Source organism: Mirounga angustirostris, unplaced genomic scaffold (genome assembly GCF_029215605.1).
Source record: "Mirounga angustirostris isolate CCGP_5_RB_7025 unplaced genomic scaffold, mMirAng1.0.hap1 SCAF_2, whole genome shotgun sequence".
NCBI classification, from domain to species: domain Eukaryota; kingdom Metazoa; phylum Chordata; class Mammalia; order Carnivora; family Phocidae; genus Mirounga; species Mirounga angustirostris.
The window spans coordinates 167,054,595-167,072,184 of record NW_026991710.1 but is presented as its reverse complement, the minus strand read 5'-3'; the positions used below and the strand labels follow the sequence as shown (position 1 = coordinate 167,072,184).

The 17,590-nt window shown below is 34.8% G+C and overlaps 1 protein-coding gene across 1 annotated transcript in view; it reads left to right on the top strand.

Annotated features, from left to right (window-relative positions):
- Positions 1-17,590, top strand: part of ADAM9 (ADAM metallopeptidase domain 9) — a 162,585-nt gene that overhangs the window by 29,128 nt on the left and 115,867 nt on the right. The window contains exons 4-8 of the mRNA XM_064585517.1: positions 4,598-4,676; positions 11,698-11,774; positions 12,801-12,996; positions 14,784-14,849; positions 16,686-16,757. Of these exons, the coding sequence (XP_064441587.1) occupies positions 4,598-4,676; positions 11,698-11,774; positions 12,801-12,996; positions 14,784-14,849; positions 16,686-16,757 (490 nt within the window). The remainder of the gene's footprint in view (positions 1-4,597; positions 4,677-11,697; positions 11,775-12,800; positions 12,997-14,783; positions 14,850-16,685; positions 16,758-17,590) is intronic.

Sequence of the window (17,590 nt, the reverse complement as noted above, 5' to 3'; positions counted from 1 at the left end):
CTATTTAGATCTCATTTCCAAATTAGAGAAAATATTGAAACATTAATTGCTGAACATTAATTTTATTTACTTTTGGCATTTCATTTTTAATATGGTATAGAAAATCTAAGTATACTTGAATCTGTGAATAAACATGATAAAGTTGTGCTATGAAAAAGACACATGTCTGTAGGAATTATGAAATGATAATCTTAAACTTGCTATAGTATGACAGTATGTGAGTTTACAGTTGCCTGCTTCCTACTTTTCACTAAAAATTTGGGTTTCTGATGGTTAAAAATATAGTCAATATATGTAAATGAAACTACTAGGAATAATAAGGGTAAAGAAAAACTGTATAAAAGGAAAGTAAGATGTATTTTTGATAAGGAAAGGTATGAAGGACATGTTTTTGTTAAGGGGAAGAGTAATTTTTGTAAAATAGAAGGACTGGTTGTTTCAGAATGAGAAAGAAGAAAAGAGTGGGATGAAAACTGAATGGATAATAAGAAAAATTCCTTACAAGATTTGTGGAAAAGGAAGCTTGGAAAAGGAATCTTTCCTTTTCTGGTCAAAGCTGGCCAAGATTGGATGGATTTATTTGTAGGGTTTTTAATTAATTAATTTATTTTAATTTAAAAAAATTTGCCTTAGTATTAATAGCACACTGATGTCAAACCATTATTTGGTTTTCTCTTTGTGTTAAAACAACAAAGTTTTCTTAGATTATTTGTTTGCTCTTAATAAGAAATTGTAAAAAAGGTTGATTTTCTTTACCTTTTAAGTAATATGCCTGGGAAAACAAGATTTTGTGTTTTAAAATAATTTCCTGTGCTTCATATTATGTCAATCAGTTCTTTGATTGAAAACCAGGTGTTCTCAATAGTAAGAGCTAAGAATTTTTGTAACTAGGTAGCTTTCTGTATTTGCCTTTGAGATCTTTTCATGGTGACTTTGGTTAAATGGATAACTAAGGATTGTTTCCCAGTGACCTGTGATCCTGTTTAGTCAGATGATCAAACCTTCTGACCTTTGTGACAGCTTCCCCACATCAGCTCTAAAAGGAGTCTTTTTGACCTCCGATTAATGTTGAGATTTCCTAGATGACCTTTGGAAAATCTCATAGGTTTTGTCTCTCTCCTTATAAAAAGAGACATGTTTAACTAATTAGGCTTATTTAATATGTTCAATTATGTGGCAAGCATTGTCAAAAAAGTGATAATTGTACATACAATACAGGTTATGTGTTGTATGTGTTCATGAAATTGTATGATATTCATAGAAATTTGTTAATACCTTTATTGTTGAGTTATTATCTTAAATTATTGTATGTCACAGAAATAACAAAATGTCCTTGTCAATAGCATTGTGATGAACTCTCATCAGATCTTTAACCTCGACAATTTTCAAGTGTTTTGTCACTCACAGACAGTTACAATTTTACTGTGATTCTTTTCTAGAAGTGTTTATAACCAGCTACAGGTTAGAATGCTCCTTGATGGCATCACTTGAAAACTTTGAGAACTTGCCATTTGATTGTGTAAGAATTTCCAGAACTAATGAAGAAACTGATGGATTCATAAAAACTGTTAACCCAGGATTAAGTAAAACAAGACTTAATTATATGGACCTGAATGAACTGATGAAGAGGATTAAAATTTTTTATAACTTTTTGTTTGAAATATTGCTGGTTCTTTAATTTTTTTTCCAAATTTAAGGAAAACCTTTTCTCTTTTCTTAAGCTAAGTGTAACTTACAGCAATTTGTAATTTATACCTTTGTAAACAACTGAAGCCCTGATCTTTCCTTCCTACCTGAGTGCTCTAGAAATTGGAAGCTCTTAGAGAGTGTTCTTATTTTCATGGCAGTATAGTTATTTATATAAGTTCAGTGAAAATCTGTTCTCCTTTAACAGGATGCAACTGGAAACCTTAGTTATATCACCAAGGTTTTTGTCTGGAATGTTATATTTGAGAATAATATGCATCAGATCAGATATGACCAGACAGTTTTAAGGAACTAAGGTTGACTTTGAGGAGCCAATGTTCATAAACCACACCCCTTGGAAAAACTAGCCTGTATCTGGCTTACAGGGTTTCCTGCCTTATAGGTGGGTAAGTAAGGAAGGTCATTTCTGGCAGGTCCAGGCACCTCAGGGTATTTTGAGAACTTTGAGAAGAGAGGAATTCTCCTATATCTGTAAGCACCACAGGCAAAAAAAATCTAGTGGCGAGTTCTTCATGTGGCTTTCCCAGCCCTGAGAGGCTTTTAAAAGTCCAATCTGAGATTACTTATGAAATGTTCCAGCAAATCAAACTCAAACCAGGGCCTATGTAGTCAGTCACTATTTTTGCTGCACTTATGTAAATAATCAGACCAGGTTTAATGAGACTAAACTTACTTTGCAAACAGATTAGTCTTGCTTTGATTATCTTTGACAGAAATGAGGGTGACTGTAGAGAGAACTTTTTTTTGTTGCAGTAGAAAACTACAGTGTACCCTTGCTGGCTCATTTTGTACATTTTGCCAGATTTTTTTTTTTTTAATTTTTAAAGATTTATTTATTTATTTATTTATTTATTTATTTATTTATTTATTTATTTATTTTAGGGAGAGGTAGAGTGAGCGTGTGTGAGCAGGGTAGGGGCAGAGGGAAAGAGAGAATCTCAAGCAGACTCTGCATTGAGTGCGGAGCCTGACATGGGGCTCGATCTCCTGACCCTGAGATCACGACCTGAACCAAAACCAAGAGTCAGAGACTCAACCGACTGAGCCACCCAGGCGCTCCTTATTTTGCCAGTTTTTCCCAAATCCTGAAATCGTCTAGTTTCCTCCAATAGCTGGGTACAATTTTCCAAAATAACATTTCCAATTTTTTTTCCTTCTGACTTGGAATCATTGAGAATTAAGACCACCCTTTTCCTGAAGTTCTGCAAGCTGAAGCTGGACAAATTGATATAAATTAAAAAAAAAAATTTTTTTTACCACAACAGATCATGTATGGGCAACCTTCCTTCCTCCTGCTGTATGGCCCATTCAGAAAGTTTACCAGAAACGCCTGATGCCATCACCAGAGACATTCAAACTGCCAACCAGGAAGATCTGTCAGGTGGCCAACGCCATCCTCTACCATGTTTCAAGAACTTCAAATCTAAAACTCTGAGTGCTGCCCACTGGACCCAGAATCTGGGTTTCTAACTATTAATCTTTGTTTTTCTTTTATTTTCATAGCAACTGTCCTCATTAAATGCCTGACTGCTAGCCGCATCCAGCAAATGTCCTTTACTACCAAGTTCCAGTAAATGATTCAGCTGATCTTAATGAACTAAAGGCATCCAGACAGAAAAACGATTTATATTGTTCAGAGGAAAGAAGGATGTCTCTTCTTTTCTTAAACAAGAGGGGAGACTGAGAAATAGACCACACTTTAGTCAGGCTGTTGAACCTTCTAGGTGCATTGGTGCACTTCTGTAAAATCTGGTTTTAGTAAGAACTCCTCCCCACCTACCGCATTTCTGATCCCTCTGGACATGTGATCATGTTCCTCATCCTTTACCACCCTCCAGGTGATTTCTGATCACCCTGGCCTGTCTTCAATGAGAATCTGTTAGGTTAGTTTAGCCACACTGCCCCTCAATGCTGATATTTCCAATTAGTAATTTTCTATCCGCTGATCCCCGATACCTTGCCCCTTGGCTATAAATTCCCACTTGGCCATGCTGTATTTGGAGTTGATCCTTAGCACTCCCTCACTGTAAAATGCCATTGCTATGGTTCCTATACCTATCACAGTGGAGCTGAGTAAAGTCCCCCTGACCGTCTTTTTTTTTTTTTTTTTTAAAGATTTTATTTATTTATTTGACAGAGATACAGCGAGAGAGGGAACACAAGCAGGGAGAGTGGGAGAGGGAGAAGCAGGCTTCCCGCTGAGCAGGGAGCCCGATGCAGGACTCCATCCCAGGACCCCGGGACTACCACCTGAGCCGAAGGGAGATGCTTAACGACTGAGCCACCCAGGCGTCCGCCCCCCCGCCCCCGCCATCTTTAACAAGTGTTACTGAATGGTTTTTTTTCCTTTAATGAAGATAACCCTGTCTTTCCACATATGGTTTACAGTACTGAGCTCCCTTAACGCTCAAGGGAGCTTCAGGAATCAGCATTAATTGTCTCCTCCAACTGACACAGATTTTGCCTCTGTACTTACCAGGTTAAAGCAGCGAGTGCTTCTTGTTTATATAGGACTTTTAGGAAAGAGTAAAAGCACTTACTTTTTCTTCTGGAAATATGATATAGTGTATAGCCTTATTTGTACCTTTCCTATGAGATGTATTAGAAAAATTTAAAGACATTACGTATGTTTTTTGCAACCAGCATTTTATGACCATTAGAACAAATATGCAGCCCTGCATTTTTTATGAGGAAGCAGTGCACACGATTTCAGATTTAAGTCAATTCATGAGCTTTTTGTTTTATAGTAGCTCCCTCTTTAAATAATAATTTGTCAGGTAAAAGTTCTTATTCCTGCTTATCTCTTCTAGGAGTACTGCCTTGTGAGTTGTGTTCTTAGTTGTATATAGATTAGAATAATTTTAAATGATGTGTTTTATTCCTCTTCCAGTGACCTTTTGCCCCGAGATTTTGTAGTTTATACCTACAACAAGGAAGGGGCTCTGATCTCTGACCATCCTGATATACAGGTAATATATTTTCCTCTTGATCTTATAGCAAATTTAAAATAATTATAATTTTAAAATGAGTTCTATTTCCCATACACAAGACTGTATATTGCACCATCACCAAGGGCCACTCTTGACATTTTAATACCTGGAGTTGTCCCAGGAAGGGAGTGGGTGGTGGGTGGTGGATGGTGGGTGCCTTTACATGGACTAGACTGTATTTTACAGTTCTCCAGGTACTCGGTAGTCAAGTGTTTTTTTTTTTTTTTTTTTAAGTCCAGGAAAAGAATCTTCTACTTAATGGTAATCCTTACTGCTTATGAAGGGGGAATGTTTGATATATTTTAACATACGTTTAAAAATTTTTTTTTGCTGAAAGTATCTCTGAAAGCACATCTTACTTCCTTATTAAACCATTTAACTTGCCATTAGTTCTTAGTAAAGAAAAAACACTTGTATGTCCTAAGTTTTTACTAAAAACAGTTCTTTTCTGAGGAAATGTGGCCCTCTTTGCATCAGAGAACAGAGTATTCCTGAGGACAGAACTGGCCGGGAATACTTGAAATAATTGGCAGTTGCTGAATTTGGCTTTATGTGTTAATAAATTAGAGCATAAACATTTCCAGTGTCATTTGGGAAGAGTGTTTTTACAGTCCTTTTTGGCAGTTAGGTATTCTATATTTTTTTCTTTTGCATTAGTGTCCATGACAAGTCTTTGTTCCAATTAAACATGTGGTATTTTTCTCCTCAGCTTTGTAATCTTTGGCTCGGTTGAGTTGTTTATGTTAGTTAGGCACTTCTGCAGCACTCTTCCAATAAACAGAAAGCAAACCTTTATTTTAGATTAATTACTAGTACTTAAAAAAAATAAGGATACGCTGACTAGTCTTACTCTTTTCTGATTCACTTTCTGATTCCTTTATTTTAGTGTCTTATTTGTCCATTGTTTAATTACAAACTGGTAGAGCAGCTTAAACATATATGACAGCATAAACCAGATCACAAATAACCCATCTTATCTGTTCATTTAACCATTGAATTATTTATCCAGAGATTATGCCATGAAGCCAAAGACCACGTAGTTTAAGCCACTTGACAAAAGCAGCGATCGTGAAGGGTTGTTTCCCCCCCACTTGGGAGAAGTTTCATGGTGTAGGTTTTGGAGATACACATTGTTTGGACTTAATCCTGGCTCTGTCATTTATTTGCTGGTCACGTTACTTTAACTTGTCTGCACCTTACTATCTTCACCTTAAAATGGGAATAATAATTACAGCTTTGAGGAGTTACTGGAAGGCTTAAATGAGTTAATACTTTTTATTTAAATTGAAGTGTAGTTGACATACAATACTATAATTGTTTTAGGTGTACAACATAGTGATTCAACATTTATATATGTTGTGATGTGATCACCATGACAAATCTAGCTCCCATCTGTTACCATACGAAGTTGTTACATGTTATTAATTATGTTTCTTATGCTGTACATTGTATCAACATTAAATGAGTTAATACTTGTAAGATACTTAGAGCAGATAGCCTAACCATTTTTAACTCAATAAATATTATTACTTGTTATTATTGAAAATATATATGCTTAAAACTGTTAAAAATAGGTTTTGGTCATAGAAATTTATGCAGCTGTTATTTTCAAGTAGTATTATGGAATTGTGCTTTCCTGGGTGATTGAAAAGTATAAACTAAGACTGATGAAGTCTTTAACTTGTTTCTTGGTTATTGAATATTGTTCAGATAGATGAAAGTATGTCTGTAAATTTGAGATACCAATTAAAACTTTGGTACTGGGAATTTTTGGCATATGGCTAGATTGCCAGATATCATAATGACATTACTTTTGTTTATAAAATACAATGAAATAACACTGAGAAAATTTAAACGCTTTCCCTTATGATCTATTATTTAAGATTAAAGTAATTTGTAAAGCTATTACTTGGTTTTTATCATCAGTGTCTTTCACAAAGGCCATTTTTCACAAAAAAACTAAGCTTTAATAACCACTTTATACAAGTTACTGTGTGAAGTAAAACCCCAAATTACTTTGTGTCAGAACTTTGGGGTACCTTGCAAATGCATCAGCCAGTGTCTTCACTAAGTTCCCTAATTAATTAATACTTTTTGTTTCATCTGAAAACTATATTGGCTGCCCTAGGCATTTCCCTCTTAGAGTTCTGTGTATATTTCTCTCCCTAGTTGAGTTTTTTGCTTATAGTTTGCGTGTTTCCAAAACTGTGGCATTTGTGCCTTTACTGTAATCACACAGTTTAATTAGATGTTTTATAAACTTATGAAATATGATTTTTTTTAAGATTTTATTTATTTGACAGAGAGAGACACAGTGAGAGAGGGAACACAAGCAGGGGGAGTGGGAGAGGGAGAAGCAGGCTTCCCGCAGAGCAGGGAGCCCGACGTGGGGCTCGATCCCAGGATCCTGGGATCATGACCTGAGTTGAAGGCAGATGCTTAACGACTGAGCTACCCAGGCGCCCCATGAAATTTGATTTGTTGTTTTTTTAAAGTGCGTTGAAGGCTTTGGAAAGATTTAATAAAACCAAGTCATTTAAAAAAATAACCATCAAGTTGATAGATTCAGCGACTGGATTTCAGTAATGTCAAATAAGAGAGCTTCTACTATAATTGAAACTAGAAACATTTAATTTTGGAGTGCCAGGAGTTACAAGTATTATTATCTCATAAGTGCTACCTCATTGGTAATAGTAGAAGGTATTTATTTTCCTCTAGTGAGAAGAAGGCAATATCAAAGCTAGACTTTAACACAAAAGCACTAGAAAGAAAAACATAAGTGGTTGTGAACTGCCCCACACTAGAAAAAGTTGTAAATGTTGAAATTGAGCCTGTATTTTTAGCATAGAATCGTTTGTTTGTTTATTTATTTATTTATTTAAATTTTCACCACTTTAGACTTACAGGAAACGTTGCATGAATAATATAAAACATTCATGCATCCCCTTCACCTAGATTCTCCAAGTGTTAACATTTTACTTCATTTCCTTTATTCTTTCTTCTCTATTTTTTTTCCTGAACCTTTTAGAGTATATTGCAGATATGGTATTCCTTTACCCTTAAACACTTCAGTGTAAATTCCCCCCCAAACAAGGAATTCTTTTATGTAATTAAGTACAGTTTTCAAAATTAGGAAGGTAACGTTGAAGCAATACTATTATCTAATTTACAGATCTTATTGATACAGATTTTTTTGGCCCATCATCCCAGTAATGTACTTTATGGCAAAAGAAAATCCAAGTTCATGTGCTGCATTCAGTGGTTATGTCTCTGTAGTTTCCTTTAGTCTGGAAATCCTTTGTCTTCTCTTGTATTTCATGACACCGGCATTTTTGGGAAGTACGGGCCAACTTTTGTAGAATGTCCTGCAATTTGAGATTGATGTTTACCCGTGATCAGATTCAGGTTATGTACTTTTGGCAGGAATACCACCAAAGTGATACCAAGTGGTTCTCAGTGTATCCTATCAAGAAGCATGTGCTGTGGTTAGTGTTGTTGCTGACAGTGTTAACTTTGATCATTTAGTTAAGGAATTGTCTGCCCTGTTTCTCCTCTGTTCAGTTAATGTTTTTTTTGCCTTTGTAAATGAATATTATGGTTAGACATTTTGAGACTAATATAAATATCCTGTTACTTCTCAAATTTTTACCCACTAGTGTTAGTATTTACTATTTTCCTGAATTAATGGTTATTATGATGGTGGTTAAAATGGTGATTTCCTAATTTCATTAGTGCTTCTCTATGCATTAGTGCCTTCTGCAAGGAAAAGTTTTCCTCTCTTAATTTTAATTATGTCAGTGTAGACTCACGATTCTTACTTTTTCATGAGTGAGATTGAAAATCTTCATATATGTGAGGGCATTTTTATGTTCTTTTGTGAATTGCCTGTTCGTGTCTTTTGCCCTGTTTTCCACTGGATTTTTTTGTTGCTGTTCCTCTAAGAGTTTTTTTTTTTTTTTTAGTTGAGGTATAATTGACATGAATTATACTGCATTAGCTTCAGGTGTACATCATAATGATTTGATATTTGTATATATTGTGAAATGATCACCACAGTAAGTCTCATTAATATCTGTTATACATAGTTAAAATATTTTTTTGTGCATGTGATGAGAACTTTTAAGATTAATCTCTTAGCAACTTTCATATATGCAGTACAGCATTATTAACTATAGTTGCTATGCTGTCTTTAATCTAATTTTGTGTTAATTTTTATGTATGGTATAAGATGTTGGTCCAGTTTCATTCTTTTCTATCCAGTTGTCTCAGTACCATTTATTGAAGAGACTGGTATATTCTTGGCTCCTTTGTCAGAAATTAACTGACCATATAGGTGTGGGTTTACTTCTGGGCTCTCTGTTCTGTTCCATTGATCTGTGTGTCTGTTTTTATGCCAACACCATACTGTTTTGATTGCCATAGCTTTGTAGTATAGTTTGAAATCAGGGAGCATGATGCCTCTAGCTTTGTTTTTCTTTCTCAAGAAGAGAAAGAAGTGTCTTTATTCTATGTGGTGCTTTTTGTGATTCCAGACAAATTTTAGATTTTTTGTTCCATTTCTGTAAAAAATGCCCTTGGAATTTTGATAGGATTGCATTGAATCTGTAGATTGCTTTGGTTAGTCTAGACATTTTTTTTTTTAAAGATTTTATTTATTTATTTGATGGAGAGAGAGAGACAGTGAGAGGGGAGTGGGAGAGGGAGAAGCAGGCTTCCCACTGAGCAGGGAGCCCGATGTGGGGCTCGATCCCAGGATCCTGGGATCATGACCTGAGTTGAAGGCAGACGCTTAATGACTGAGCCAACCAGGTGCCCCTAGTCTAGACATTTTAACAATATTTGTTCTTCCAATCTATGATCATGGATTATCTTTCTGCTTATTTGTATCTTCTTCAGTTTCTTCATTAATGTCTTATCATTTTCTGTATATAGGTCTTTCCTCCTTTGTTAAATTTATATCTGGGTATTTTATTCTTTTTGATGCAATTGTAAATGGGATTGTTTTCTTAATTTTTCTTTTTGCTAGTTCATTATCAGTGGATATAACACAACAGATTTCTGTATATTGATTTTGTTTCCTGCAACTTTATTGAATTCATTTATTAGTTCTAACAGTTTTTTGGTGGAGTCTTTAGGGTTTTCTATATAAATATTATGTCATCTGCAAATAGTGACAGTTTTACTTCTTCCTCTCCTCTATTGAGTTTTTAATCTTTCCCCTTTGATGTTTAAGAGTTCTTTATAGTTAGGGATGTTAGTCTTCTAGCTGTGATACAAGTTACAAATATTTTTTTTCCCAATCTGTATATTGTGTTTGATTTTGTTTTTTGGTGTTTCTTTCCATGTAGAAATTTGAAAAACTTTTTATGTAGTAAAAATTATCATTTTTTTCTTTTATTGCATATATATTTTGAGTGACAGCCTTTCTCTCCACCCAGGTTAAAGAGGAATTCACCCATATTTTCTTTTAGTTCTTGTATGGTTTTTATTTTTTATGTTTAGATTGTTGATTCATTTAGCTTTTATTCTGATGTATGGTGTGAGGTATGGATCTAATTTTATCCTTTTCCAAATGTCTAACCAGTGGACTGAGCACCATTTATTACAAAAATCCTTGTCCCAGTTCCATATGTACTTTGGTCTATTTCAGGTCCCCAAATTCTTTTCCACTGGTGGTTCTCTCAATTCACCACTGGTACCATACTATTTTAATTATTAAGGCCTTGTGATATGTCTTAATGTCTGGTAGGGCTAGTCTCCCCAACAGCCCTCTCCCCATGACCTTGGCTTTTTTTTAGTGCTTTGAAATGGTTTTTTTTTTTTTTTTTTTTTTGTCCCTAAGAGATTCATTTTATTTTATTTTATTTTATTTTTTATTTTTTATTTTTTTTATTCTTATGTCAATCCCCATACATTACAACATTAGTTTTAGATGAAGTGTTCCATGATTCATTGTTTGTGCACAACACCCAGTGCTCCATGCAGAACGTGCCCTCCTCAATACCCACCACCAGGCTAACCCATCCTCCCACCCCCCTCCCCTCTAAAACCCTGTTTGTTTTTCAGAGTCCATTGTCTCTCATGGTTTGTTTACCCCTCCGATTTCCCCTGCTTCATTCTTCCCCTCCCGCTACCTTCTTCTTCTTCTTCTTTTTTTTTTTTTCTTAACATATATTGCATTATTTGTTTCAGAGGTACAGATCTGAGATTCAACAGTCTTGCACAATTCACAGCGCTTACCAGAGCACATACCCTCCCCAGTGTCTATCACCCAGTCCCCCCATCCCTCCCACCCCACCCCCCACTCCAACAACACTCAGTTTGTTTCCTGCGATTAAGAATTCCTCATATCAGTGAGATCATATGATACATGTCTTTCTCTTTTTGACTTATGAAATGGTTTTAAAAGGAGAAAATCTCATTGTGTAGTAAAAAAAAATCTGATATTAGTGATAATATGCTTGTATTTCCAATGGCCAATTTGTTGTTCAAAATTAAGGATAAAGCCTCTTTTATTTTTTAAGATGGCTAAATGTAAAACTAATAATAATAAAATTAATATAAATATATGAAGAAAAGAAAATCATGGGATCAAAATTACTTTTTGCCACATACTCATTTTTCTTCCCTCTTGGCAGCATTAGCTTGTCACAGGATCTGCTGCTGTGTTAGATGTCAGTTGGTTGCTGTTGCTTCTTGGATGACTGTGATCTAAGACGTTAAACATGACATAATGCTGTCTTGTTCTGCTTCTAGGCTTAAAGGTTATTGGGGTAGAGCTGTTTGTAGTTAGTATCCTCTGGAGTTCTGCCTAAACAGTTGTGTACTTGTAGGGTCATAATAGATAGTCCAAAGAATGCCATTGATATTATAAGATACCAGTGATATAAACAAAATTATTAGTTTACTGACCTTAAATAATTTTGTTAGCTCTGTAATTTCTGTGATGAATTATAGCCATGTAACAGTATTTGAAGATAATACAGTTTTTATCGTTTAGAATCATTGTCATTATCGGGGCTATGTGGAGGGAGTTTATAATTCATCCATTGCTCTTAGCGACTGTTTTGGACTCAGGTAAGGAATTTTCTGTGTCACCTTTTTTTTTCTTTCTTCTATTTCTTACCCTTTTACCTATCTCTGTTTCTAAATCAAGTCATTTTGAGGGACTTAACAAAATTAGATTTTACTTTGGTATTGCTGAAGATCTTTAGAGCTATGTATCGGGTATCATTCTTGACACGTTTATTTAAGAAAATATTACAGTTGGTGAGTTTCAATATCTAAAGAGAAAATTTTGTTGATTTGAGACTGCTAAGTAATTTTTGCTATTTTAAAAAGCATACTTTTAATTTCTGTAGCACTCTATAAATTTTCACCTATCTTCTTTCATCTAAGTCTCATAATACCTGTGAAAAGGGGCTCACTCTCTCCCTATTTAGGTGATGAGCAAACTGAGGTTCAGAGAAATTGTACCACATATCAAGTAAAGTGATAATAATATTAAAATTATATTTATTGAAGGCCTGGCAATATGATGCTATGTGCTGGCTCGTTGGTTATATGACTGATTGAACTAATAAATATTATTTTAATTCTCAAACCAGCTGTATAAGATGGCTATAATTATCTCCATTTAAGTAATAGCACGGAGCAATTACTGTGTGTCAGGCCATCTACTGAGTATTTCACATTTATATAATAATTTAGTTTTCAGAACAACCCCATGTAGAATAAAGTAAGGTAGAGGTTAAGTCATTGCTGAGAGTCCCACAGCTAGGAGGAAACGTTTGGGATTCCAGTGCTGGTTCTCTGGCTCTAGACTCCATACTTTTAGCCACTATTCTGAATTAATTTTCATTATACATACAGCAGTCACTTGGAGAGGTTAACTGACTTTTAGGGAGTGATATTAGTGAGTAGCAGTCTTGAGTTTTAAATTTACATCTGCATGACTCTAAAACCTAGTATTTTTCTCTATACCATACTACCCTTTCTTATACATGTTAAGAACTAGGATTTGAATTCAGATTTTCTGATTCCTTTTCTTGTGTATTATTTTCTTCATTCTTAAAAATTGTGTATGTGTAATGCAATACTTAGAGGATTGCTGCATATAGAGAATGTGAGTTACGGGATTGAACCCCTGCAAAACAGCTCTCGTTTTGAGCACATCTTTTATCGAATGGATGATGTCCACAAAGAGCCTCTGAAATGTGGGGTTTCCAACAAGGATATAGAGAAAGAAACCATAAACTATGAAGAGGAAGAGCCTCCTAGCATCACTCAGCTACTTCGAGTAAGGAAATATATTTCTTAATGGCTCAGACTAAAGTGTTAAAAAATCATGTATTTATGCATTAAACCAATACTTATTATTGTTATGTTTTTTCCAACTATGTGCCAGACATTTTGATAGGTACTAGGGGATAAAAAGATGCAGTTTCTGCCACCAAGTGCAGTCAAGCTTCTGTACGTTTTAGAATAAGGGCTTAAATCTTAAAAACTTGTATTTCTTTTTATTACTGTTGCATAATAGTCCATTATATTGTCTTTCAGAGAGCAGTACAATTTTTTTATTTAGATACCTTTTTTAAAATTTTTTTTTTTTTTAAGATTTTATTTATTTGCGAGAGAGAGAATGAGAGACAGAGAACATGAGAGGGAGGAGGGTCAGAGGGAGAAGCAGACTCCCTGCTGAGCAGGGAGCCTGATGTGGGACTCGATCCCGGGACTCCAGGATCATGACCTGAGCCGAAGGCAGTCGCTTAACCAACTGAGCCACCCAGGCGCCCTAAAAAATTTTTTTATTGTTACGTTAATCCCCATACATTACATCATTAGTTTTAGATGTAGTGTTCCATGATTCATTGTGCATAACACCCAGTGCTCCATGCAGAACGTGCCCTCTTTAATACCCATCACCAGGCTAACCCATCCTCCCACCCTCCTCCCCTCTAGAACCCTCAGTTTGTTTTTCAGAGTCCATCAACTCTCATGGTTTGTCTTATTTAGATATCTTTTACACAAACAAGAATAGTGATTTTTGAGCCCTAGATCAGAGAAAGAGAGAGCAATTGAGAGTTAAGACATTCATTATTTCAGATGGCTTCCAGGAACACTTGTATCCCTATTTTGAGTCTTCATTAGGATTCCCTGCTTACTCATGACATGGGGCTCTTAGATGGAAATGTTTCTAGGAACAGGTCAACTTTAGTTGTGGGCACTGTGCCTTTCTATAAGATACTGCTGTGTTGGAAGAAGCATGTGCCTCTTCTAGTATGTTTTCATACGAGTATATGGCATTATTTTCATTGCCTCTCGCTGTGCACTCTTTTGACTGTTGGACTGTTCTTTTTTTAAAATTTTTTAAAATTTTATTTATTTGACAGAGCGAGAGCGGGAACACAAGTAGGGGGAGTGGGAGAGGGAGAAGCAGGCCTCCCGTGGAGCAGGGAGCCGGATGCGGGGCTCGATCCCAGGAGCCTGGGATCATGACCTGAGCCGAAGGCAGACGCTTAACGACCGAGCCACCCAGGCGCCCCTGTTGGACTGTTCTTTTTTTAACTTTAATCATTGGAAAACTTTTAAATTTTTGTTGAATTCTGTACTTTATATGAATTTCTGAAAATCACTGAACTAGCCATTTTTTGAAGCAGCAACCTTGTCCTCACTCCTGCTCTGGGTTATTATATTCTTGCAATATTATAATTATTACCTTCGTTTTTCCACTTTTAATGTAGTCGTGGGGTTTCCCATTAGAGTGTGTGTGCGTATGTGTAGTTTTGATATTAGAAAATCAGTAATTCTGCTTTGGAGATTTGAATACCTCATATTATCATTAACTAGAATTTTTCTCAGACTAGTACAGAGAGCAGATAGCACTTTTTAAAAAAAAAAATGTTTTTGGCTTTACTGATCTGTGTGAAGTAAAATAATTTTATCATGTTCTTAGCAGACCTGAAGTAAGAGATTAGAGATGAGGGTAAAGGTTGCTACCTATGAAACACATGTAGTTTTTGTTTTTTTTTAAACACGTAGTCTTATAACTTTTTTTTTTCTTTATGATGTTTGTTTTTTTGACAGAGAAGAAGAGCTGTCCTGCCACAGACCCGATATGTGGAGCTGTTCATTGTCGTAGACAAGGAAAGGGTAGGATTGGTGACAGTTTTTCTTCTTTTTCATGAAAAGCAGATGAGAAGTGAGCATCCCATGAAGGAAACATAAAATATAATATATTTGTATTGATTTTTCTTAAATGTAATTTTAAAACTAAAATGGCTTTTTTCTTTTAAACATGCTTGATGTTCATAATCCCACCAGAAGCTGAACATAGCAAATGAGAATACCTCTAACTATTTTTTACTGGTGATTTCCCCCCCCCCGTTCTTTTGGGTGATTTGCTTATGTACACTTTCTTCATTGCCCTTCAGTTAGGGTCACCTTTTCAGATGACTTTAAAGGACTGTGATGAAAAATCAGCTAATCAGATACTGCTTTGTCACCTAATGAAATTGCTTTGCTTTTTAGAATTTCAGCTAACTTATATATACTTCACTATAAGAGGCAGAAACTTCTGGGTCGTGGCATGCTTTAGAAGGGAATAGAGGAGAATAGTTGATTTTAGCATTTACTATTAATTTCTGTGTCCAGGATAACACCAGGGATTTTCCTTATTCATATTTAAGAATTGTGCTTAACTTAGCTAAGAAAAATAATGGGTCTATTTCAGCATTTACAGGGTTATCAGTTTTAGATACAGCTGTTACATAATTTAACATATAGATTATTTGAAATATTTTGTCTGACTTTTACTTCAACTTTGTTGTTTGTGTGAAAAGAGTTGTTTGTAGAAACTTAACAATATTGGCAGTTCCTTTCTTATAAGCAGCAGAGACCGTTTAGAGGATTTTTATGGTTTTAAAAAAAATCCCTTATTGTGTATAGGTTGGAAATAAACAAGCTGTATTTATTAACAGATAGAAACGTATTCAGATTTGTTCATTATAGGTTCATTACCCTCAAGTGGTAGAAGGAAAAAGCACAGGGAGTATGGCCAAGCATGAACTTTACCCTGATAATGGATAAAAGGTTTCTGGAGAATGTTTGGACAAATCAAAAATAGAGATTTGAAGTGTTTTTATTGATTACTCTCTCCAGATAGATTCATTATGTACTGGTGGAAAATGGTTCAAAATAAGAATGATTCCATTTTAGTCAAACCTTATCAGATATATTAAATTTTTTTGTTTAGGAGTATCATCATAAAATGCGTGACTGATAAAAGGTCTGATTTATTCTGATATTAATGCTCTTATCTTAGAGCAAAACCATACATTCTTTTTAAAATTTCTTTTCATTAGTTCTTTAGTTGGTTGTAATAAAATAATGTTAAAATGAACATTTGGATTTAGCCAGGTCTTGAAGGAAATCATCAGTCATATCAGCTGTTTGTTTTAATATAAACTTTTAAATATCTATTTTATCTACATATAATGTCTGTTGGTGAACATTGGTTAATCTCTCATTAATTTAGCCCAGAGTTTAGAAATTGTTTATTGGTAATGTCTTTAGCCTAAGGGATGAAAGGGTCAAGAAATCTGTTAGATTGTTTTTATTCCTTTATCTGTGCATTTTGATTGTTTTAAACACTACCTTTATAAACTGTTCGAAAACATTTTTGCATTAAAATGAATAAAAAGAACATTAAAGAGAATTAATTTTAAAATTATGCTAATTTGGAGCAAATAAAGACTTCAGTATGTTTTCCTTATTATCCATTTCACACTTGAACCTGTTTTTCTTATTCCTATTAATCACTGAAATGTATCCTTTAGATTTGTTAATTTGAAAGGCAGGTGAGTGTCTAAATGCCTCCATTTTTAGTTCAGAGGAAATATTTGGGATTCTTATCTTCATTATAACAGATTTTAGAAATTTTTTTCATAAATGACTTTGGTGAAATGATTTTCCTTTCTTGCTTTTCAGTATGACATGATGGGAAGAAATCAGACTGCAGTGAGAGAGGAGATGATCCGTTTAGCAAACTACTTGGATAGTGTGAGTTGTATTTTCTATTAACTGGGATTATTCTAGCCTGTCTTTTCATAGTCTCAGAACAGAATTTAAAAATTGTCTCATTTGAGTTCTGATTATCCTAGGGACTCAGTCTTTCAGGGGTCTGTTTCTAGTTTGTTTTGTAACATTTTTTATGTTTGAAAGGAATATATAACTGTAGAAAGACTGAGACAAGTAAGAGATTTCATATCAGCATCTATTTTATACTCAGTGTAGAAAGGGTAAGGAACTTTGGCATTTATGAAAAGATATTTGAATTTTTACTCAATCTTACTTTGATGAAGGCTGCCTCCTACTCTGAAACCATGATATGACAGTGTGTGTGTGTGTGTGTGTGAGTGCGAGAGGGAGAGCAAGAGGGAGGGAGGTAGAGAGAGAGAAATTTGGTTTGAGACTTCGTAGTTCATTCATCCAGTGGGAGATATTGAAGAATTAGATGCATGTTCTTATAAGATAATTTCATCTATAAGGTATTTCCCTGTTGTGAATATTAAGCATAATAATAATGATGAGGACAGTAGTGTTCTCTTGAGCATTTATATAATATGCTAGAAACTGAGCCAAGTGCTTTACATTTATTGTCATTTATTCCTCACAGTATCTCTATGAAATAAAAATGAGTTCCATAGTGCACTATCTGAAACCTTTGGGGTATGTGTAATTAGAATTTTAGGTAAAAGTTTAGAAAGGTAATATGGTTCACCATGTATTGCATAACAGGATCTTCTGGTAGCTCTTTGTAATCAAACTCACTGATATTCCTATAGTGAAATGTATGAGTATTTATATTAAGTGAGATACGTATGGACCATAAA